General features: G+C 49.4%; 2 protein-coding genes across 12 annotated transcripts in view; both read right to left on the bottom strand.

The window, feature by feature from the left end:
- The window catches only part of LOC128058455 (RING finger protein 37), a 50,397-nt gene extending 38,964 nt beyond the window's left edge, over positions 1-11,433 (bottom strand). For 3 of the 9 annotated variants that reach the window (XM_052650928.1, XM_052650930.1, XM_052650937.1), the window contains exons 1-2: positions 11,196-11,326; positions 9,499-9,606 (exon numbers count right to left, since the gene is read on the bottom strand). Coding sequence is in view for 2 of the 9 variants with exons in the window: in XM_052650926.1 (XP_052506886.1) it covers positions 1,842-4,286 (2,445 nt within the window). In the remaining 7 variants the exon portion in view is untranslated. The other 6 variants (XM_052650926.1, XM_052650927.1, XM_052650932.1 and 3 more) reach the window with 6 other exon arrangements.
- Positions 11,434-13,775: 2,342 nt separating this feature from the next.
- LZTS3 (leucine zipper tumor suppressor family member 3) lies at positions 13,776-23,429 on the bottom strand. Of its 3 annotated transcripts, none has more exons than XM_052650490.1 (4): positions 23,415-23,429; positions 17,827-18,297; positions 16,626-17,489; positions 13,776-16,291 (listed from the first exon to the last, which is right to left on the bottom strand). In XM_052650490.1, the coding sequence occupies exons 2-4, from the start codon at positions 18,277-18,279 to the stop codon at positions 15,593-15,595; spliced, it is 2,016 nt and encodes a 671-aa protein (XP_052506450.1). In that variant the 5' UTR covers positions 18,280-18,297; positions 23,415-23,429; the 3' UTR covers positions 13,776-15,592. The 3 variants fall into 3 exon arrangements, with proteins under 3 accessions (XP_052506450.1, XP_052506448.1, XP_052506449.1); XM_052650488.1 differs by lacking the exon at positions 23,415-23,429 and adding an exon at positions 18,856-19,055; XM_052650489.1 differs by lacking the exon at positions 23,415-23,429 and adding an exon at positions 18,897-19,055.
- Between the last annotated feature and the right edge of the window lie 1,346 nt (positions 23,430-24,775).

The following is a 24,775-nucleotide window of genomic DNA, read 5'->3' as shown; positions in this document are numbered from 1 at the left end:
TATCTGTCTTTATCACTGGATCTCTTTGCTTTGACCTTCCTTTAAGTCCTGGTATTCTACTCTTGGTCATCTTTTCCGTCCCTACCTGCAATAACCTACTTTCCACCTGTCCTCGGCAATTTTACTCATGGTTTTTGCCATCTGACCTCATGCCCAGTTGAGACTCCAGCCTAAACTCTTCTGCCCAGAGGCGCACCTCAGCATGATCAGGGCAGTCTCAACATTAACTCTTTACCCAAACATGTGTCCTGCTTTTGTCTCAAGTTTAGTCGATGACTCTTATCAGTCTAGGCACTAAAATTCTCATTTTCATCCCCCAAACCAATTAATTAGCAAGTTGTGGTCTTTTTCCCCTCCCAAACATCTTTGAAATGTAAACTTTCCATGCTTATAACTTTGGCTTTCATCATTTCTCATGAGCTCTTGCACACATTTGTGAAATATTCTCCTTATCTCACACATCCCCACCCCTCAATCTAGTTCTGTCCTGCTTTTCCCCTAACATTTCTAAAACATGAATCTGTGCAAATATTCCCTGACTTAGGACCCTTCCGAGGCACTCCAGTCCCTGTAAACCTAGGCTCTTCAGCAAGGTCATAGGCTTTTGTTACCCAGATATTCTTATTCTCTCTCTAGCCCCACCCTCTCCCTTCCTTCTACACCGAACTCTCCAGCAATGCCCAACCATTAATTCCCTGATCACTCACTGAACATTATTATGTACCAGGACCCACTGTCCTAGGCACTGGAGATAAATTCTAGAGAAAGTTAACTCAAGGGCCTACTTTCCAACAGGGAAATCAACAAATAAAGAAAGAATAACTTGTTAATGCTGAATGCAATGGGGAAAACAAACCTGAGGGTGACACAGCATGATCACAGGCCAGTGAGGCAGTTGTAGTTAGCATGGATGGGGAAGCGACCTTTGAGGGAAACCTAAATAACAGCGGGAGGAGTCCATTTTAAAGGTTTTTCATAGACCTCAAGCATTTATAAAAGTTACTTGTATTAAGTTTCTCACATATATACATTCTTCTTATGTCTGTGGCTCCACTACAAACCTGAATCTCCCTAGACTTCCTAGTACGGGAGTAATGCATTTCCTTCTTGTTGGAGCTGCTTGCCATGAAAAACATTCTTCTACCTAGTCATCAGATTTGGGAACCACTGGCCCAACAGGCACTCATATAATTCTACTCTCCTAGGTCCAATTTTAGGAAGAAAATATCCCTCGGAAAGGGGTTAGGAAGAATTACGCAAGAGAAGTAGAAATGCAGAAGAGGGAGCTAAGGGGAAGATATTAAGCTACTTCTGAAATGGCTCTTTAAAACAGGAACCAACCAAATCTACAGGAAAATGAAAAGGACTTTAATTCTAGGGGGTGTGAAGAAAACACACGTGGGGGAAAAACTATGATGTACAAGGTAAGCTGCAGAAGATTCTTATTTTAAAACAAAATACAAAAAAAAATATATATATAAGAAAACCATTTTAAAAAAATTAGCTTTAGACAATGCCTGACTATACTTTTATCCTAAAAATCCAAAGCAATCATGAGATGAGGCTAGTAAACAGAAAGGAAAATAAGGAGTTTTTTGACCATATTTTAAGATGTTTATTATTTACCTGTACAAATTAGCAGCAACTTATACAACTGGACCAAGTTATAATTAATTCACAGTAATGTACATTAGCTTCTATCTGCCACAGACAGGGTACAACTTAATCTCAACAGATAATTTTATTACCAAATCTACATTCTGGCTTTTGTAACTGTTTCACAACACCTGGTACAGTGCATATCTACAGCATTTATGAGTAGAAATGACCCTGAAGGCCCTTCAGAGAGCAGAGGTGAACACCTTCTCATGGAGAAATGCCAGTTTTTCTAAGCGAGTTCGTTTCAGTAGTGGGAGCCATTCCCAGTGAGATAACTCCACCACACGGTACCCAAGTTGATTCAGCTGCCGCCTCTTCATATTATGCAGTCCAAGCAGATCCCTGGAACCATAGCAATACTGGTTCCTGTTTGTCAACTGAATAGCCAGCTTCACTTGTGGGGCCTGCAAGCAGGTCGAGGGGGATAGGCCAGCCATTGGGATGGCCCCCAATCTGTCTACCTTATTGCAAAGGGAACCTCCCACAGGTTTAGCCCTCTCCTCCTCTAATTTCAAGGGCTGCTGCCCATTGTCTGACTCAATTTCCCCCTGGGAATGCCCTTTTGATTTCCCTTTTAGTAACTGATTCATCAAATCATCAGTAAGGCTGACTCCCACATGCTTAAGCCTTAACTTGGCTACATCTTCAATTGGTATGGCTTCTCTGTTAAATGGTAATGGCTTCAGGTTAACATCAAGCTGAACCTCTAAATCAGAAGATCGGGTATGAGGCAAAATCATATGGTGTTTGACATACTGGGGCCCACCCAACATGGTCTCAAGTAAAAAGAGAGCTTCTAGGAATTCAGGTTTTGAGTTCATATCCTTCCTTGCTAAATTCCATAGCATTTCTGACCCCTCTTGTTGAAGCTGAGAACTAAGACGATTGCCTCTGTAATCTGGACATTCAATGCCAACTGTACCATCAAGAGTATACAGCTCCTTGGTAACCTCAAACTTACTTCTCTCCTGAGCTAACCTGACAAACCCTGGACTCAAAGCAAAATCTATGAGCTCTACTGGAAAGTACTCAGAAAATGCCAGGCCCAGCAAGCACGTGAGCAGGTGTTCTGGGTATCGATTGAACTCAAGCATCTTTCTGTGAATCTCATTTATCAGGCTAGAATAAAACTCTTCTGCATTGGGTGGCTTATAATTCAGAGTTCCAAATGACCACAGAATCTTGGCAACATCTTTACTTCGACAATATGCTACCCTAGGAGGCAAAGAAGCAGCCACAGCATTCATTATCCTTTCATCCAGGAAGCGTAATGCTGAGCAGGCCAGAGTCAGGTGCATGACACCCTGAACTCCCAGGGAAGGAATTCGCTGAGGAGCAATCTGTCCAAATTGCTTCATGAAATTTACGTGATCCACATGAGTGAAACGGAACATTTTAAGAATATTCACTAAGGCATAACTACTCAGATGCTGCATGTCAGCACAAGCCAGATCTCCAAATTTCCGCATGACAAATTCAGAGAGACTACTACTCGATTTAAAAAACCCCAAACAGATTGAACCAACCTCTTCTAAATTGATCAAATCTATATACTTGAGGATCAATGATTCCAGTTTTTGCATTAGATCCTGGGGTGCCTGACGACTTTCACCTATAATATAAATTAAGTGAGTCAGCTGGGACAAGGATAGATCTTTCCAGTGCAAATTAAGATAACTAAAAAAGATCTTTAAAAACCGAGGTACTCTGCGTCCCAAGTACCGCCAGAGGTCAGCCACCAAGAGAAGTTGATCCAGACTCATTTTCCATACCTTATGGCAAAAGTTTGTTTCAAACACATCTAGCATTGAATGGGAATGAGGAATTCCTAAACTGACAAAAGCTTTCAAAATACTGATCAGATCTGAGGCATCAAAGAGATGTATGTTTTTCACACTCAGCTGGCAGAGCAGAGCAAAGCTGGTACTGGACAGCAAAACAGGATGTTGCTCTGGAGGCAAAGAACTCAGCTTACAGAAATAGTCAACAATAATTTGAGGCTGGAGATTATCTTGATAAACGGTGACTTTGTGCAAAATTAGTTCACCTTCTGAAACTGACAGAGGTTGACAAGTCTCAGATCTGTTATAGCTGTGAAGCTGATACTCTGGTCTTAGCTGGAGGAAAACTCGAGGGTCTTCAAGGGAATCAAAAGTTTCTATATCCTCTTCATCAATTTTCATGGCCCTGGGTGAGTGCAGGTTCAACGTGCTGGCCTTAGAGGCAGAAGCCCTGCTGAATTCCAAACCTGGGAGAGTATTGCCGGTTGTCAGAATCCTCCAAGAAGCAGAGGTGCTACAAATGTTAACTTTTCTGGCAAGACGGCAGAGACTGTTTTCTGGAGAGTCCTGTCCTTTGTGCCACATGTAGCTTCTTATATTCCACCATGCCACACTTCGGGTTGCACTGTAGGTAAAAGGACTGCAAAATGTCCAATATCTTATAGGTTTTAACAGCTGGAGAATGGCTGCCATTCTGGTGTCAGTACTGATCATTCTAGCAGTCAGAGCACAGTCCTCATATGTCTGACCAAGCAATTTCTTGTTTATATGGTTCTTGATTAGAGCTGGTTGGGAAGGTGTTCCACAGAAAGTGCCTGGAAATCTTCGGCATATCACAAGAGCCATGGATCACAAATGACTGGGCCAGAATTGGTGCCAGATACTGAAAAAAGGGTAGATGAAGAATAAGTGGCTTCCACCTATCTTAATACTAAAATTTACACACCATAAGACATGGATTAAAACGATACCACTGTCCACTCAAGTAAGTTCCATGTTAGTGAATGCCCAAACCACAAGACAGGATACATCAAGGAAAAACCCCATGTACCCTGCATAAAGGCACAGGAAAACCCCCATCCTAGGGTACCACTGAGCAGTTCTTTGGACTGCTCCTCAGTTTAAATTTCCTCTGTTCTCTGGCCAGACTTTCTTTACAGTTAGAGACAGCTGTTGCACTAAAATCCAACAGGAATGAGGAAAGCAGATTTCCAAAAAGAAAGCTAAGAACAGAAATAAGCAATCTATTCCACCTCTTTGATATCAGCACAATTATACCCACAATAACTGCCCCCCCACCGCCCGTTCCTCCTTTTGATTACAGAATTCAGTTGTTTTAATGCTACTTCTGTACCTTGTGCCTATTCTCCTCTCAAGACCTACAAGAGTCTGAATCACTATCGCAGAGTAGTCATTGACTTGGGAAGTAAACTTGAAAACTCACTCACAAGGAATGAAATAGTACCATTTACAGAGATGTGGATAGACCTAGAGACAGTCATACAGGAGAAGTAAGTCAGAAACAGAACAACAAATGTCATATATCACTTATATGTGGAATCCAGAAAAATGATACATACAGATGGGCTTATTTGCAAAGGAAAAACAGAGACACAGAGGTAGAGAATAAATTTATGGATACCAAGGTCGGGGGAGTGGCAGACGGAAAGAACTGGGAGACTGGGAGTGAAATATATACAATATTATGTATAAAGTAGCTAACTAATGAAAACCTACTGTATAGCACAGGGAACTCTACTCAATGCTCTGTGGCGACCTAAATAGGAAGGAAAACTAAAAAAAGAGTGGATATATGTTCACTGATTTACTTTGCTGTACAGCAGAAACTAACACAACATTGTAAAGCAACTGTACTCCAACAAAAGTCAAAAAGAAAAATTCAGCTACTCCAGATACCCCTCAAAAAATTAAAAAACCCGAAAAACTCAAGCACTTTGGTGGGGGAGGGTAGAAGGCCTAGGCCCTGCTAACTATCAATTCATGGGTGAGACACAAAGAGCATTTCAAAGCGGGGCTCAGGGAACACCAATTCACGCAACTGCCCTGCTGACAAGGGGAGCAGCAGAGCTTTCCTCTGGAGGAGGCATATTAGCAATGTTTCCAGTGAGTCAGGTGTTGATTATTATGCCTGAAAGCAGCACAAGTTCTACTTTTCCTCTACAGCAGAAACCATGACAGGCTATGAAAATGACTCTGCCATACTCTTGCTCTCAATGCTTACTGTCTCTCCTTCTGCTTGAGAAATGCCAAAGCCTCACAAGCAAAACTCAGGGAGCCCTAAGATGCCAAGATATGGACCAGACATGGCTCATGATGCAGAAAATCCCATGAAGGTTCTGAGGGTGCCAGAATGATTTTCTGAAATGCCTAAGCAATTCCCCTGTCAGTCCCTTCCTTCCAGAGCCCATAGCATAAGAAATAGAGGACTGCAGGGCAAGTTGGAGGCTTTTTTCAAGTAGCCCAACCACACAGGCTTCTCTGGATGGCAGGAAGGTATGCTCCTAATTTCTTTGTGAACCAGAACAGAATTCTTTCACACCAAATCTTTATACACTTAGTTCCATACTGTGGCCTGTGGACCATTCTCCCACCAAGTTTCAATCTGTGGGTCCAGATGCTATAGATCAAGTGTTAGCAAACTATGGCCCGGAGCCCAAATCCAGCCCTCATCTGTTTTTGTAAGCAAAGTTTTAACATAGCCAGGCTATTTGTTAAATGCTTTAAATGCTGTCTATGGCTGCCTTCTCACTACAAAAGCAGAGTTGAGTAATTCTGGCAGAGAATATATGGCTTGTAAAGCATAAAATATTTATTATCTGGCCCTTTACAGAAAAAGTTCGCTATAAACCATTAGCTTACTCCTATGAATGCAAATGGCCAACTTTTTAAAAATTAGAAGACATCAGGAAAATAGTACTGATTTTTTTTCTTTAACATTTAGATGATACTTAAAGATTTATGCCTTAAAACGGAATCTCAATTAATACTGCAGCTCAGGTATGGTGGGAACAAAGGAGAAAGCAAGTAATGGAACTCTTTAGTTGACAGAACAAGGCTTTTAAGAATACCTGTTTGGAACCTGTAATCTAAATTTAGGTCAGCACAACGTCCAACTAAAGCAATTGTTCAAAGTCCTCCTTCTCATCTTGAGAACTAGATCTGAAGAAATAACTTTAATAAAAAGACAAAATTTTTTTTATAATAACAAAAAAACTGAAAATCCATGTCTTTTCAGAAGGAGTAACCTGGTTTACAGAATAAGTGTGTGTCAGGCATCAACACATGGAAAGATTTATACAAATAGTGGAACAAACAGAACAAGTGACATCACTTAAAATACACCTATATAAAAGGAAAGTATATAGCTATTAGGAGACTTTCCGCTACACCTTTGACAAATTAACTTTTTCTCCTTTTTAGTAGGATTAAAACTGTTCAATAGAAGAATACATAGATTAATTTAACAAATACTTTTATAACTAATACAACTTTAAAAGCACATTATTTAAGTTACTTCAATTAATATTATCTAAGATTACTTAATGAGATTACTGTATGTGGTCCTGAAATGAAGAACCATTTCCTGGATCATCAATGTTTGACTGGTATAGATCCAGTGTTTTGAATTATGTGGCTCTTTCTGATTTGCAAAAATATAGGCTAAGGAACTTTCCTGGTGGTCCAATGATTAAGACCTCATGCTTCCAATGCAGGAGTTGGATGTTGGATCCCTGGTCTGGGAACTAGGATCCCACAAGAACAAGAGCCACAACTGTCTTAGGGTCTCCACTGTGCCAAGCCTTGAATAAGCAGTTTCATCTGCATTAGTTCCAATTCTTACCTTTTGGCAAGGTAGGTTTTATTATCTCCATATTGTTGATAAGGAAAAGGAGTCTTCACAAGACTAAGAAACCTGATGAAGATTACACAGCTAAGGGACAAAATGGGGTTTGACATCAAAGATTATCTGATTCCAAATCCCACATTGCTACTGTATTGGAGAGACAAAAAGGGAAGTCAGATTTCAGACAGGAGGGTGGGGAGGACCCCCAAATAATCTATAGGGTTTCCAGGTGCCAGGAAGCTGGAGTGTTAGAACTGGAGGGTTAGGTAAGCTCAAAAGCCCCTCATACCTTTAATAGTCTAAGATCCTAGTTATCACTAGTAATTACTACTTATAAAAAGAACAAAAAGAAGACATCAAAGACAAAAGTCTACATGAAGGAATGAGTTTACAAGATGCCCCAGTATCAAGGTAAAGAGAACTATCATAATTGAAGATGTGAAAGTTGGCAAGAGAGATATGGGATCCAGAATTTACAGTTCAACATAGAAGGGAAGTAAAGAGGAACCCCAGGAATAATGATAAAGATTCCAGGACTACAGCTGTGAGTAGACACAAAGAGCAACTAGTTTATGCTAGAAGAGATGGATATTACACAGGAGAGAAGAATGACATTTCTGATGGATAATCTGAGGATAAACAAGTAATTTGTTGTTTAGTCACTAAGTTGTTGTGTGTGACTCTTTTGCAACCTCACGGACTGTAGCCAGCCAGACTCCTCTGTCCAGGGGATTTCCCAGCTAAGAACATGGGAGTGGGTTGCCATTTCCTTCTCCAGAGGATCTTCCCAACCCAGGGATCGAACCCACAGCTCCTGCATTGGCAGGTGACTTCTTTACCGCTAAGCCAATAAGTAATAGGTAGATGGAAAACCAAGCCACTAACAGCAACAAAAATTATTAACTCCAAACAATAAAAAAAAGTTGCACAAGGTAAGAATTGTCATATTACACTGCTTGCTCAGCTATAAATAATATTTACATAATCTTACTAATATAAACCTTGAATATCCATTTAAACAAAAATTTTGAGCAAACTATACTGGGAGGTTAAAGGGAGGGGAAGTGGGAAAGAGGGAAACTGAACAGCAATACACGAGACCTAGAGCATCCAAGTTCATAACAAAGAAGTCAAAAGATTTTATGGACATAGAGATGTTCTAGAAATCAAGAAATAGAAATACAAATGTTATTTATTTAGAGTACACCAATGAATACCAAAAGAAACAAACAAATAGTTGAAAAGTGTCTCTGGAGAACAAAAATGGAATTAATATTTAGTGTTATAAGATCTGTCAAACTATTTGCTTTTTTTTGGCCACGCCATGCGGCTTATGGAATCTTAGTTCCTGAACCAGGGATTGAACGTGCACCCTGGAGAGTGAAAGCTCCAAGTCCTAACCACAGTGCCACCATGGAATTTAACTATATAAGCCATGCACACATATGACTTTGAAAAAAATTAAATTTACAAAAATGATGTTCTAACAAGAAATTGTTCTTCAAGAAGAGTAAACTAAATACTCAAGAAAAAGGTTGAAAAGTTACTTCCAGTACAAGGACTTCCTACTGTCTGTAGAACTTCTCTATGGATGCCCAGTAATCAATGATGACAAACTAATCTTAGAGCCATGCAGACACAAACTGCAAATGGCAAACAGTAGCTACTCACTTTTCTGCCATGCAACTTTTAGCAGAGACACTATATCTATGTATGCAGAAATGAAATACAACCACTTTAGAAGATAAGTATTAAGTAGTGTAGAGAAGGAAAGGGAAGAAACACAAGGAAGATATAGAATCAATAGAGCAGAAGAGTGGGGAAAAAAGGCATTTCAAAGAAAAAGAGGCCAGGATGTTTTGCCTAGATAGAGACAAACACAGAGGAGAGTTAGTTCCTCCTTATTTAAGGGTTCCCAAAGAATCCATAAGAAAGCTGGAAAGAGAACACTAAGAGATGCCCAACTGGTTAACTCATGTCTCCGCTAAAGGTTCAAATTTATGTGACATCATTTCACAAAGTCCCTTTCCTAGCGTAAATGCCCCAAGGATACTCCCCTCCCCATCTCCTCTTTAGGGGTCCTAAAGAACCAGAGTGGAGCCTCAGACACCACTAGACCAACCAAAGCTGTTCTGAAAGACACTGCCCAAACCACCCTGAATGATGTGATTTCACAAGAGCGAGAAATCTTACCTTTCCACCTTCCAGGTACAGGTCTGAGCAAGGCCGAATAGCTTCGTTTTAAACTACAGTCCAGAAGTTAGAGGAGGGGAGCCAGGCGGAGGAAGGCAGCCATGCTAACTGTAGATTAAGTATATGACACCCTCAGCATATTCAATTTACCAGATACCAGATCTCATCTCTTAATTCTGATTTGATTCTTTTGCTAGAAAAATTTAACCCACTTATGTCCTGATAAAATTCTAAAATTACCACAAATAAATGGATACTTCAAACTCCACTTTTGTCTTATCCAATAATGTGTTGAGTAGCCCTGAGAATTAAAAAGACAAAAATCTGATTTTCTCTCGGCGCTGGAGTCTATGAGAGGATTGACAAAATCCCGACAGGTAAATTATCTGCATCCACAATCATTTGAAAACATTTCCAAATAAACAGTTCAAGTACCTATCACTTTTAGCACAACCAAATATTTGATTTTATCAGTTTTCCTATATTTGCAAGACTGCATAGTATGGTATTTCAGAAAAGTGAAGGGGAAACATCAGAATTCTTTGGTATCAAAGTTGACTTATTTGCATGGTGAATGATAAGGCCTTACTGGGGACCTGAAAATATAAGCTGATGAATGGGGAAGAAAACCATACTGACAAATTAAATTAGGCCTGTGTAACTGCCAAATGCCTTGCTCTCTCAGCTGTATTATGTAGCATGGAGTTTTTCAATTTTATTCTGGTCTACCAGGCAGTAGCAAATCCATCCCAGAGCTTGCCTAAGGCCATTCAGAGCACTGAGTCACAAAATCTAGGCGACTCACAGAATGTGAGTAAAGTACAGAAAACATAAATTCAGATTCCAGCAGCAACAAATGACTAAAGCACAGAGGTTAGCCATGTTGGTGTTAAAGCACTTGGCTCCAACTCCACAGGATGAAGAACCTCCAAGAGTCTGCACTAAGTGGGCAATGAAGCATCACCTGAGGAGGCCCATGAATATAACTGGTATGGAGAGGCCCCAAAGCTCCCTGAGTTAGGAGAGAAGAGCTGTGTCATGATTTGTACAGAAAGAAAAATGGCAATTATTTTTCTTATCCCCGGATATAAAAAAACGGAGGGAGATACCCATAATATCCTTAGGCTTGTGCAACCAGAAATTATCTGTTTAAAAAAAAAGGGGGGGGGGGTTATATATCTTGTATTGTTATTTACTAAAGACTCAACCTGTCCCAGATACTAAGCAAATGCCGCAGGGCCTTGCTACTCAAAGTGCAGCCTGCGGAGGGGCAGCATCAACCTCACCTGGAAAATGGTGAGAAACGCAGAATCTCGGGCCCCACCCCAGACTTACAGACTCCGAATCTCCAAATTTCCAGGTGAATCGCATACACTGAAGTGGGATAAGAGGAGTGGCAAAATATTTCATTACGTTCTCACAAAAGCCCTGTGAAACAAGTACTGTTATTCGTCTCACAGAGGAAAAATCAAGGTACAAGTAAGAAGTGGTAGTGGTAGTCGTTTAGACCTGTCCGACTCTTTGCGACCCTATGGACTGTAGCCTGCTAGGCTCCTCTGTCCATGTAATTTTCCAGGCAAAAATACTGAGGTGGGTTGTCAATCTCTTCTCCAGGGGATCTTCCCGACCCAGGGACTGAACCCGGGTCTCCTACATTGCAGGCAGATTCTTTACCATCTGAGCCATAAGCCGCTTACCAAAGGCCACAGGACTCCAGGTATCCGAGGTTCTCCCTAGAGCTGGTCCTGGCATAGGTGCCCGCAGCTCAGGCCTGGAAGCGCGGCCCAACTCGGCAGGGAGCGCCGCCACGGCCTCCTCCCCGGCCGCCGTCACTCACCTGAGCTTGGCGAGTGCCGGCGACGCAACAGCACTCGCCACTCTCGCAGGCTGCGGAACCACGAAGACTTCTCCGGCTTCACCCTGGCCTCACAGCCCCCACTTCCGGTAAGCTGCCCGCTACTTCCGGTTGCTGATCGAGTGACGGGTGCGGCCGAGGCTCAAAAGACTCTGTCAGCGTTTTCCAAGGACGTTTTTCCACAAGAAGACATCACTGCGGAGTCAGGACCTGCGGAGGGAAAACCCCGCAGTGGATGGATCGCTCTGGAAGTCACTGAATAGCCTAGATACAGGTTCGAATCTCAAACCGCTACTCAGGCTTTTATGGCTTTGGCGAAGTCCTGTAAATTCTCTAAGCCAGATTTCTCGTCTGCACAGAGTGCTCTCAGGAGGAGAGTTAGTGATGGATAGACGAACCTGTTAGGAGAAATGGATTTGAAGAGCTGGCTGAGGCGGCCAGAGCTTTGGCAGATGAGCCAAGGTGGTCCTACACCTCCTCAAGTAGCGGGGCTCCCACCTGAGTGAGTATGGGCAATTAGGCAGGGAAGAGACTCTCGAGACTTCCAGGAGCACTTGCCAGCAGACGGCCCTTACTTGGAGGCACTGGAGACTGCTGATCAGGGTGGTCACACCTCGTCGGTGCTTTAAAGGGCTGTGAGGGGGACCTGAGAAATGGTGCTCCCTCCAGGGCACCATCTTGACAGGTAAACAAAATCAGTGTAAGGAGGACACTTCACTGTGAGGGGCAAGCCTGGCATCCCAACTCCTGAGCTCTGTGGAGCGCGCTGTTTGCCTCAGGGTGCGCATTTGAGGCCCCAGACCACTGACACCCCTTCTCAGAGAAAGTTCTCTCACTGAAGCCAGATCACTGAGTTGCTGATTATGACCGTCCTTGCCAGCAGAACCGAGAACGAGCCTGCTGCTGCTGCTGCTGCTACTAAGTCGCTTCAGTCGTGTCCGACTCTGTGCGACCCCATAGATGGCAGCCCATCGGGCTCCCGATTCTCCAGGCAAGAACACTGGAGTGGGTTGCCATTTCCTTCTCTAATGCATGAAAGTGAAAAGTGAAATTGAAATCTCTCAGTCGTGTCCGACTCTTCGCGACCCCATGGACTGCAGCCTACCAAGCTCCTCCGTCCATGGGATTTTCCAGGCAAGAGTACTGGAGTGGGGTGCCATCGCCTTCTCCAGAGAACGAGCCTAGGAGATGAAATAAACCATAATTGCTCCTCAGCAGCTGTGACAATCCCGTTCCTCTTTGCCAAATACTCAACTTCTCAGCCTCTCTTGAAGGGGGAAGAGCATCCGACTCAGTTCCAGCCCACCAAATTTAAAGGGAAGGAAAAAAAAAAGGAAGCAAAAAATTTTAAGGGAAGGATGGTGTGAAGGTTCTGGGAAACCGTTTACTTTTTTGATAAAGTGCTGCTGCCTCAGTCACTTCACAGAACTGTGACTGCTGCCTTGTGGCATGGAGAGAACAACATGCAAAGGATGGGAGGAGGATGGAAAGTCTAGGTCCTTGGTCAACCAACATCTCTGACACTTAGAGCATACTTATGTCCAGACTGTGTCAGGTGAAGAAAAATACACCACTCTTTGGGGTCCTGTAAATCAGGTTGTGTTATTTGTGGCAGAGTATGGAGAAGGCAGTGGCACCCCACTCTAGTACTCTTGCCTGGAAAATCCCATGGACGGAGGAGCCTGGTAGGCTGCAGTCCATGAGGTCGCTAAGAGTGGACACGACTGAGTGACTTCAATTTCACTTTTCACTTTCATGCATTAGAGAAGGAAATGGCAACCTACTCCAGTGTTCTTGCCTGGAGAATCCCAGGGACAGAGGAGCCTGGTAGGAGGCCGTCTATGGGGTCGCACAGAGTCGGACACGACTGAAGCGACTTAGCAGCAGCAGCACATTCTTAATTGAGGAGCTTTGTGAGCCCAACCAAAGGAATTATAAACATGCTTGAAGTACGTGGGTCCCTTCTGCCTCTGGAGCCACACCACTAATTACAAACTGATTCTCAGCCTTCATATCTATGTGTTCTGCCCTCACGCTTTGGCTAATCAGAATGCTACAGACTGTCCTGCATCACCTTCCTTCTGACCAACAGTCTAGTATCCAAGTTCTGAGCTGGAACTAGCTTGAAACCCTTTTGGCAACAGTCTGAACGGAAGAGAAAGCCCCTTCAGGCAGAAAAGTGAGAGCACTACTCCTCCTGGACAACATGGAGGAGATTGGTCTTTGATCCAGCCTCCTGACATGGCCCCGTGAGCACCTCCGGTCTCATGCCTCCTCTGGAGTGTTTATTCCAGCTTTGCCCTCCACACTCCCCTCACCCAGCCTCACCTCCCACACCTGCAAAGACACAAGCATGCCAGAAGAGTGCCACTCAAGAGGCTTTCTCCATTTTATTTCTTTGGGAAAAGAAAACAAAGTCTTTCCATCACATATGGTAGAGATATATATTTATATATATTTATATATAATTTCTTTTGTGGTTGGAAATCCCAAAGCTGAGTCTGTTCATATTTTTTTCTACATTTTAATTTTTTTTTTCATACTAATGCCTCCTCTTCCTCCTGCCCCTCTGGCCCAGGCCCAGGTTCTGGGGCCGGTGCAATGAAGGGTGAGTGGAATAGGCAGTGATTGCCAGGACAGCCCCCTACCCAGCTCAGAGAACTGGTAAGGGGCACCAGAAGGGGCTGTGCAGAACAGAGGCCACAAGGGCACTCCTGTTTGTGTGGGGGGTGCACAGCTCATTAAACAGTCACCAGTCATGAGAGGAGGCTGGTCAGGGGTCGGGGGATTGCTCACAGTAGTTGCCAGCTCCCTCCAGCCTGCCCCACAAACCCAGTCTTGGGGGTGGGAAGGAGAGAGTTAAAAGAAAAATACAAGGGCCGAGGGCCAAACCTCCTCCGATTTTTATTGCTGGTGTGTTAGAAATTTGCCTTTCCCTTCTTATTTTGGGAGATGGACTCTAAGAGGGCCCCCAGAGGAGGAAGTGACTGGCTGCCCCAACCCCCACTAATGGCCATGCCAGGACTACCCTGGGCAAACACTGGGCTACCTCAGGCCTCTTGGACCCAGGGGTCAGTGATTCTCTCAGTTCAGCCTTGCTCTTCAAGAGCAATCATAGTTACCCCCCCACCCCCCAAAACAAGGGCCTTGGGCTCAGGCTTGGGCCCAAAGGAGCTAGGAAGTGGGCAGTGCACCAAAGATCAAGCAGAGTTTTCTACTGGAAGAAAAGGTGAGGTTTAGGGGAAGAGGTGGCCTAGGACAATGATGTTCTGAGCATGAAAGCAGTAGGCTGAGCACGAAAGCAGAAGGTGGCTGAGGGAATCAAGTGGGAAGACATAGGAAGACATCACAGACACTCATAGGACCTCAGAAATTCGATGAGGGGAGTGCCTGAGAGGCAGGTGGCACTTAATAACTGTAGTTAGAGCTGGATAGTGGCCCTAGGTGTGGGGTCAGCCAAGCAAATGGGGCTGTTGTCCTACAGGATCCTGGTCAGAGGGGTGAGGGTAGAGCTAAGAAGCCTCCAGGTGACCCTTTCCAAGAACCAGACAGCAGAACTTCCCTGGGTACCGAGCCTTCAGCCTCAGCCCTTACCTCCTCCAACATACACATACAGACACACACTCAGGACTAGCCCAGGCTGTAGCGACCTTGGCAGGGAGGGGCTAGGCAGGTAGCCCTCTCAACTGCAGGCAGGCCATCTGCTCCCACTTGTCCTGCCAATCTGACCAGGGAGGGAGAAGAGTGCAGGAAAGAGGGAGGCCAGGAGCCCAGAGTGTCAGCTTTGGCAGACCCCACACAGTCCCCCTCAGGCTACATGGCCTAGGAGATTGGTACAGAGAGCATCTCTGGACACAGGGTGGCCAACAGTAGCAGCCCAGACCCACCAAGGGGCTGGGCACCTCATGGCTCTGCAAGGCCTACCACCTCTGCAACAAGGGAGTGCCAAGAAAAGGAGCCCGAGTTCCCCTGCAGCCTGGGCCCTCAGCCCCATTCACTCTGCCCTCCCCCTATTTCCTCCTTGGGAGGTGGGTTGAGTGGAGCTGCCTAGTGGGGCAGTGGTAGAGCTGGGAGGCACCCAGTGAGGGGAGGGGAGGGGCCTGGTCACAGCTGCTTTGAGAACCTCTTTGGTCTGGGGATTCAGGGGAAATGGGGAAAAGAGATGGCAGGGAAGAGGATACTGGGGACTCTGGCCTTTGACTGGGTACTTGTCAAAAGGCCACATGCCCAGGTAGGGGCTTATATTTCTGTGGACTCGATGCGCTCAAGGCGGGAGGGGGTCCAGGCTTTCTTCTCCTCCCCGTGTTGGGGTGTAGGTGTGCTGGCACCTCCCGCAGCCCCTCGCTCTCGCAGCCGCCGCTCTAGCTGCTGGTTGCGCTGGTACATCTCCACATAACTCAGCTGCAGCTGCTTCTGGTACTCGATGACCTTCTCCTTCTCCTCCAGCCACACTCGGCGCTCCTCTGCAAAGCTGGCACCCTGGCGCTCCCGGGCTCGCCGCTCAGCTGCCAGCTCAGCCTGCAGCCGCCCCACCTCCCGCCTCAGGGCCCGCGTCCCACTCTCCCCACCAGCATCCACCTCCCCATCCAAGGAAACCAAGGAGGCGGCAGCAGCCACCCCAGCCTGACGGCGCATCTTAGCCTCATCGCTCTCGCAGGTGGCCAGTGCATCCTGTGGCTCAGCCGGGTCCACTGGGGTCAGCGCCGGCTTGAGGCAGGCAGAGGGCAGCTCTCCCTCACCCAGCTCCAGGCTGGCCTGTTTGCTGCTGAAGGAGTCCCTCAGGCTGAGCAGCTGCTCCTCCTTCTCCCGCAGGGAGGCCCGGCCCTCCCGCAGCTGTGAGCGCAGCCCAACAATCTCATTCAGCTTCTGGGACACGTCTGCCTGCGAGTCCTTCAGCTGCTGCTTCAGAAGGGAAATCTCCCCAGCCTTCTGGCATACCTGGGCGGGGCAGATGAGAAGAGAAGTCAGGGGGAAAGGAGAACTCTGCTTACCCCCACTCTAGCCCCCATATCCAGCCCCAGGGCATCAAGCTGCCCCAGGGCTCAGGGTCAGCTCATCATGGCAGAAATGACAATTCAGGGTCCCCTCCTCAGACTCGGGACGACATGGCTAATCTCACAGGGCTTGGGACTGCTCTGGTCCTCACAGACACTGCCAACTGATGCGGCCACAATCTTCACTCCCCTTGCGATAGTTGTGGGCTGCTACTCTGGTTTTCTCCAGAGAGACAGAAGAAGGGAACACAGGGAGATGCCCACGCCCCAGTCTGCACCTCCCACTTAGTTTCCTCCATCCGGGGCAGGAAGTCGGCCTGTTCCTTCTGGCAGGCGGCAACCTTGTCCTCAAGCTCTTCCCGCTGCCGCATCAGCCGGGCTGCCTCCTCCTGTAGCTGCTTCTTGTCCTGCTGCAGCCGCAGCACCTGTAGCTGCAGGCCTTGCTGGGCGCGCTGGGCGCGCCGGGCCACCTGCTGCAGCTTGCCACTGCAGCCCTGCCGCAGCTCAGCCAGCTCACGCTCCCAGGCCTTCTGCCGCTCCTCCAGCACCTGGGCCACTGCCGCCTCACTCTGCTCCAGGCTACGCCGCAGAGCTGCCACCTCCTGCTCCTTCTCCCACAGCCGCTCCTCTAGCTCCTGGATCAGAGCACTGGGCGAAGGTGGTGAGCAGGCCGCAAATGGCAGGCCTCCTCCTCCACCCTCCCCGGATCCCAGGTGACCTGGTCGCCCCATGGATGAGGATGACCCACTCTTGCTGGAGGCCCGCCCACTGTCAGACGTTGCCAGGTCCTGGTAGCCCGACCCACCACTGCTGCCACCACCACTGCCACTACCATAGCTGGCAGTGCCAATGCGGTTGATATGGCTGGTGGAGGCACTGAGGGGCGCCAGGTGCTGGCTATAGCTGGAACTGTAGGTGGGCAGGCTTGTGAGTGAGTTCCGGCCTGAGTCTGAGAGGCCGCTCCCACCCCCGCCCGCTGGGGTCATGGTCCGAGACTTGTCCAGTCCACCCTTGAGGCCACCAGGGCCCTGTCGTCCCTCAGGGGTCCCGTTGGTCTGTGGGGGGCACAAGTTCTGCATGGAGTGGAAGTTCTTGGGTACAACAGGCTTGAAGGCCGAAGGCCGAACTAGCGGCTCTGAGCACTGCACAAAAGCAAGGAAGAGGAAGTGGGCATCAGGATGGGGCCTTAGCCTTGGCCGCAGTCTCTTCCCTCTGATCTAGACTTGTCCAGCCCCACCTCCACCCCCATTGGACCTCCATCCTGGGAGTCTCTCCTGGCTGGAGTCTTACCTTATGTCCATCACCTGACTCCCTCACAGCCAATTCTCCGCCCAAGGCCCACCAGCTGGACTTGACCCCCAAGGCTCCCCAATCCAGCTTCTATCTCAGTCCCTAAAGCTCAAAAACATCCAAGAAGGCCCACCCCACCCTCTTCTCTGGGTTGCCACCTATCCCCAGAAAAAGGCCTTAAGGACTGACCTGGTCTAGCTTGCCAGAGGTGGCCAGGAGCTTGGGCGGGTGGCTGGGCTCACGATACTGTGGGGGGGCCTTATCACTGCCGCCACTGCTGCTGCTGCCGCCGCTGCTGCCCACCACGTTGCCACAGACGTCCGTGTGATCGCTGCCCCGTAGCTCGCCATTGAGGTAGAGTGAATTGGCGAGAGCCTTGTCCTCTGAGGGGTAGCGGCCTGGCCTCTCCCTGCTGACCCCACTGCCACGGGGACCAGGGAAACTGCCCTGGCTGCCCCCACCCCCTGTGCGGGTACCCACACTTTTCATGGCAAACTCCTGGGTGTGAGCCACTCCACTGCCCACACTGCCCATGGCCAGGCGAGGGTCTGGGGGTCCGAGCTCAGAGGGCCGAGGGGCGAAGGCCAGGAGGGGATCTCGCCCTGGGTCAGCACGCACAGGCAGTGTCTCCAGCTTCGCCATGACTAAGCCAGGGGGGCACTGTGGGCACAAGTAGGAAAGCAGAGAGAGGTCAGTCCCACCCCCACTCCCACCACCCCATCCAAGCCTGACCCAGCACCAGCTGAACCTGCCTTTCAGTGTTCCCTTCCTTACAGTGGGCCCAGGAGTTCCCAAACAGTCAAGGTAAAGGAATGGGGCTGGGGAAATAAGGACGACTTGGTAATAGGGGCTGCCCATAGGGGCTGCCCGTTGTACACCTGACAAAGCCCAACCCCTAGGGACCATACACCTACCCTCCTAGCTTTGCCATCTATACTCAGTATTCCACTCTTCAACTCCCACCTCAGACCCAGCTTCTTCATGGGTCTGCCCCCCAGACTCAGTGACCCACCCACTCCCAATTCTTCACTGCAACCTCAGAACTCAGGTATCCTTTACTCTGGGTCTGGACTCCTATATCCCAACCTCATGGGCTGGGAAGATGGGTTTGGAAGGGGACAGCAGTACCTGAATTCAATAGGGGACCTCAGAACTTAAGGGAGGGAAGCCCACCCCTATCCAAAAATTGTGGATGGGAGTCCTTCCCGGTCCCCTAACCTAGGGTGTTGCAGTCAAGGACAGAAGTGGAGGCTCACTACCGGCGCAGGATCCTCTCCTTGCCTCTCCAAGGGGGTGGGGGGCCGATGGGGCCTCAAGCCTGGGACCCTCCGAGGCCCGGTCTGCAGGGGCCATGTGCCTCACTCTCGCAGCTCGGCACGAACCAGCTACGCGACTTTGGACCGGCCGACTGAGCCATCCCGGACTGCAGTTTTCTCCTCTGCGAAATGGGAGGAATGGAGGACCTACCTCGCAGAGCTGCCGCGTGCCAGGAACCCCAGGGCAGCGGGCGCGGGACAGGACGGAGGTATTGGGGGTAGGGTGGGCGGTAGCTGCCTGGGCGGCGCACATCTGGGCCACCTAGGACATGCGTCGCCCCTCGCGGACGGCCGGGGACCGCGGCTGCAGCGTGTAGCGCGGGGCCCTCCCAGAGGTCTTCCCAACTTGCACGCATGGGGGTCTGGCACGAGAGGGCCCCCTCCCCATGGTCAGTACCTCGGCAGAAGCCCCGGAGCTGGTTGAAGCCGGGGCAGAGGACGCAGCGCTGGCTGCGGAGGACGCCTGCCGTGCCTCCCTCCCGGCCTGCGGTTCCCACAGGTGGGCGGGGGCAGGGGCGGAGCCTCGGCACTCAGCGGCGCCCAGGATTCCGCGCCTACAGAACCCCTCCAAGAATTCACTGCCTTCGGGAAGACTTCCTGGATTACTCCCCTCCCCCGCTCCTTGTGGACCTTGACCCTGCTCAGTTCACCGAGAATTCCTCGGAGCCCTTCTGTGGGCGTGCGTCCCCCTCCCCCCAAGGCTGGCCCACAGAAGCAGTGGGGAGCGGGGCCTCGGGTTACCTGTGCTCTGGAAGGCCCTGCTTCCTGGTTCCTTTGTCTCAAGTCCGCACCAAAGGAACACCTGCCCCAGAGATCCTCATATTCAACCGGGCAGGGGCTGCAGGCAGTGCCGGCCTCGAGCAGACGCTCAAATACAAGTGCCAAAAATGGCAGGGGGCGCCCTTCAGGCCTTTAAACCCTGTCTTCCTTGTCTGCTAAGATGAAGGGGTACAGGTGGCAGTCCTGGGCCCCTTGAGTGCTGTTTCAAACTGTCTTCTACCCAGATGCCCACTTCTAATGCTGTGTTGAGGCTATCGGGTCCCAGATCAGCAGAACCAAACAAAAACTCTTGCCTTTCAGGTGTCTTCTAGCCACACCTAGAATTACAGCCCGAGGTGGTTGGAAAACTCCCACAAACCAGTCCTCACCACTTTTGTAAAATTCCATTCTACCAGCATCTCCCCGCCCCCACCCCAGGTGTGGAGAACAGGCATTTACCACCTTCTTTCCTTAAGCTAATCTGTTCCACACATCCCACAAGGCTGAGCAAGAGAGGGTCCAATCAAAGTGCAAGTGCAGGTGAAAGTGAGTGCTTACTTTCATCTGGTGCCCTAGGTGCTGCTGCCAAAATCTTGATGCTGTGCTCACTGATAATGAACAGAAATATGGAGATAGAATATCCCCCTCCCATCCTAAACATGACTCCCTTCTCTTGCCATCTCTGGATGCAGTGTAGGGAGCAGCTGGGGAGTCAAAAGGGTGAAGGCTGGGTGTTCTGAGGCTTAGAAACAGTGGGAAGATCTGGTCAGGGACGAAGAACTGACAAAACATCATACAGATGGGGTCCAGGGGTGGGGCAAGGGAGGTGTCTGGACTGGGACACCAGGATGGGTATGATACCCTTAACGTGACAGGAGAATGTGTGGGGAAATGGGTGCTTTGAGGAAGACCAGAGAAAGATATCTCTCAGGTATCAGATACAAAGAGAGACTTAGGTCATGAGCGTTCAAGCGTGATGTGGGTGGGCTCCAGCATGGAGCTCCAGTGGCAGAGCCCCCAAAGCCTGGGTGGAGAAGTGAGAGCAGGAAGAAGACCAGGAGAAGGCAGGCCCTGAAGACCAAGATGGAGTATGCTTCAAGAAGGTAGGGGCACTCCTGGAGTTAACAAAGGGGCTTATTCATAAAACTGGGATTGGAGAGGGTGCCCTGAATTTGGCAGGTGGAAACATCACTAGTGCCAATGAGAGAATGATTTTGGGAAAGTGGTGCAAAGCAGAGCCAGACTACAGAAGTGGGGGGAGGTGGGGGTCTGGAGGGAAAGAGTTCCCTTCTCTTTTGAGAAGGCAGTAATTTAAGGTGGTTTGGAATCCAAGGGCTCTTTTCTAATTTTAGAATTTAACATGGTAGAAACCTGAGTGTGGTTATATGCTAAAAGAGGGTGTTGATAGTGAGATGAGAAAACTAGGCAAGGGGGTTCCACCAGAAGCCTGGGTGTGGGCCGGAGCAAACCTCAGGTCATGAAAGTGAGAGGATAATGTTTAGGAAGGTGCTTTGCAAACTGTAAGGTGCAGTACAAATATGCAATACTACCTTCCCTGAGATCCAGGAAAGGAGACTCTGACCATAGATTGGGGCTGATCATATGCCACCCTGCCCTATGGTTTCCCTGGATTGTGTGTGGTCCCCTGAAGGCCTGGGTGCCCAGAGTCCTGGATGGATGGAAATGAGGTCCCAAAACTGTTTCCTGAGCCTCCTATCCTTGTGGTCTTTCTCTGGGAATCATTGACTACCAACCCACTGCAGCTCTCCTTGGAGCCTCACTCCTTGAAGAGCTTCTTATTATAATTCTAACCTATTACCATCAACCCTATGCAAGTGTTCTCTGCCCCTTGCCTCCCCCAAGCTCAGACTGCTGCAACTTCTTTCTACAAATCTCCAGCAGGGACTGGCAAGACAAGGAAGGGCATATATCTCCCTGATAGGCAGAAACTGAGTCCAGAGGAAGGGTTTGAGCTTCATTTGTGGGTCAAGGTCCTGAACTAGCCCAGGTAGCTGAGTATGGTCTGCAGACAACCTCATGGCATTAGCTCAACAACCTGGGATGACAGCCTATTGCCTGAGTCTGCCTCTGTTTCTGTCCTATCCACCCTCACTGCCTGGGCCATTACACACAGTATTAGCGGTCATGAAGGGGGCAAATAGACTATACCTGGGAGTTAGATGGGCAGGTCCTTCCATCCTATAGTGACCAACCAGCCCCTCCACATGTGTGTCCCTCCTAAAGCTAGTAACACTATACCCTTCCCCTGGGGTCTCAGAGCCACAAGCTCAGCCCATTCACCCCCTAAAGATCTTAGCAGCCCCTCCTGCCAGCATCCTTGCTGGGGGCTTCTCACTGCCCTTTCTTGTTCTGCACTCCCTCCCCTGTGCAGCTACTAAGAGACCGTTTCTAAAGGACAAAGCCGATCTTGTCCATGCTTTGCCCAAATTCTTTTGCAGCAGGTGCAATATAGACACTTATAGAGGTATCAGTTCCAAGTGGAAATCCCAGTTCAACTGATTAGGGGTGGAATTGCATGCAGGTTATTCCACTTTGAGTTCTCACACCTACCTTACAGGAATCTTAAGAATTGAATGTATTATGGGTAGATGCCTGGCATTCCTCTCAGGCCTCAGAACCACAGCTTGCAGCAGGGCCCCCAAGGACTCTCCTGCTGTTCATCCTATTTCCCTTGACCTGAGTCCCTCTCCACACTACACAAAATCTCTTCGCAGCTCTCTGTACCCAATCTGCACCCTTTAAGAATCAACCCAAATACTGCCTCCCAGGACAGCATCCCTGATCTACCCAGGGGGAGGGCTCTTGGAGCACTTGGTTCAGGCCACTCCAGGGAAATTTCATTCTGGGGCTGGCCTGTAGGTGCCCCCAGGAGGGGAACAGGCCACAGAATCTTGGGGTCTCTGTGCCCTGATTCGGAGGAGATGCAGAGAGAATGCATGCGGGAGAATGCTAGTTACAAGCAATGCAAAGAGGCAATGAATCCCGATAGGAAAATCAGGATGGGCTTCCAGGAAGAAGGACTGAGGGAGAAAAGGTATCAGGGGCACTATGGGGCTTTGGGGGAGAGGGGTGCAGAGGTCTCCAGAACTTCTTGGTTGGGATGTGTGAGGGGAGATTCATCTCTTGGCGACAAAGGGGGAAGGGGCCGATCCCCTAGATCCTGGCTCTGATAAATCCCGTGTTTCAGGACTGAGGGGGCTGACAGCGCCCCCCACACACACACCCCGATCACACACGCGCGCGCGCACGAGCCTCCCACACGGGAGTGGGGGGTGGTGGCAGGGGGCGGGTGTTCGCCCCCATGGCCCGCAGCGCCAAAAGATAGAGACCCCAGTCACAGGCCATCCCGAGGAGGTGTCCGGGGGATCTCTGCGGTGGGAGAAATCCCTCCTGCACCTCCTGGAGCTCCTCACCAACGCGTGTGGCCCGGGGGGGCGGGGCGCAGAGGGAAGAGGTGACATAATCCGGGCCGCACCCCCTCCGGCCGCCACCTTCCCCCAGGCCCTGCGAAGCATCCATGACATCATCGGCCTCATCTCCACTCCCTTCATCCCTGGGATCCCAGCAGTGGGACGCTCCCCCTCCCCAGCTCCGGGTCCGACCGAACGAGCCTCGCGGTGTAGCGGGCAAGGCTAAAGGTCGGAGTCGAGAGGGGCGCCGCGGTGGGTCTGCCTCACTTACTCTCTGCCTCAGGGTCCGGCGCGGTGTCTTCGGCGCTGGCGCCGCCGGACCGGCTCGCTGGCGCGGCCAGAAGCCCGCCCGGCGGGGCGCGAGGCGCGGGCCCGGCTGCGCTCCGCGCCCCTCCCGCTCCCCGCCCGGGCCCCGCCCACCCGCGGCTGCGGCAAACGCAGGTCCGCCCTCCAGCCACGCCCCCCAAGCTCGCCAATCCCTGGGCTGAGGAGGGGCCCAGTGCCTTAACCCCTTTATCGCTGCGCCCTGGCTCGCGCGTGGGATACCTCTAGTTCACCCACCCGCATTCGGGGCTCTCTAAGCCGGCCCCAAGCCCTCTGCACACTCCATGTTAACCCTCTATACTCTTGGGCTCAGCCCCCCAGTCTCTCCTCTTAAATCCAATAGGACAGACCCTTCTCGAACCCCACATCTTTGGCGACAAGGAGCAACTCCTCTGAGTTGGGGAAGGGGCTCTAGACGCCGAGCCCCGCGCCCTATTCCTCTCTCGCTCCCGCTTTTCGGGACGCGGCTTCCCAGCGGACACCTTGAGACCTTACTACTAGACTGCAAGGTGGGGGCGGGGCGAGCCATCGTGGGTGGATACGACACCGCCCTTGGAAGACCGGCCCAGGCGCGGGGAGAAGCGGGCGGGCATTTGTAAGGTTTTGAGGGTCCTTGAGTCCTTCCGTCAGCCGTCGGAGCCGGTTTGAAAGTTGATTCTCACGGAGGATCACCGTCGTTGGGGGGAAGGGAGGGCGACCAGGTAAAAGACGTACATTACAACTGAGCAGGGTCAGTACAACTGAGCAGGGTTTGACTGCTTCATCCTGTGGACCGAACCTGGCAAGATGCCTTGGCCCTTCATAGTGAGAGGGAAAAAGGCGATTGTGTCTGATATGGAGTACCAGCTTCGCACATGGTTGCCAGGTCTGTGAGAAAGGTTATCATTCCGCCCCAGGTGATCCAGGAGGACTGCCGGGAGGAAGTCTGTCTGGAACGGAGGCCTTCACCTTGGAATAGGATAGACCAGCAAGCCAGGCCTAGGGTTCAGCATTAGCGAAATCTTTGAGGCACAAAGGATCTGACCTAAAAACTGCAGTTTCTCCACTCTGCTGGCATTTAAACATAGTACCTCTACTGTTACAGATGATTTGTTTGGTCAGCTGTCATTCTATTTAAAGTTTTTATTTCTATTTCCTGTTTTCTGAATTTTTCCATATTTGCTTTTATCTCCCATAGTGATTTGCAATGCAGAAAGCCTGTTTTTAATTGATTGTTGCCATTAAGTTTATCAAATAAAAATGCAGCTTATTTTCACAAATTATTAAAGTCAATGACAGATCATTCATTTTTATGTTCCTCCTGTTTAC

This window comes from Budorcas taxicolor, chromosome 13 (genome assembly GCF_023091745.1).
Source record: "Budorcas taxicolor isolate Tak-1 chromosome 13, Takin1.1, whole genome shotgun sequence".
Lineage (NCBI taxonomy): Eukaryota > Metazoa > Chordata > Mammalia > Artiodactyla > Bovidae > Budorcas > Budorcas taxicolor.
This window is presented reverse-complemented; position numbering and strand designations above follow the sequence as displayed.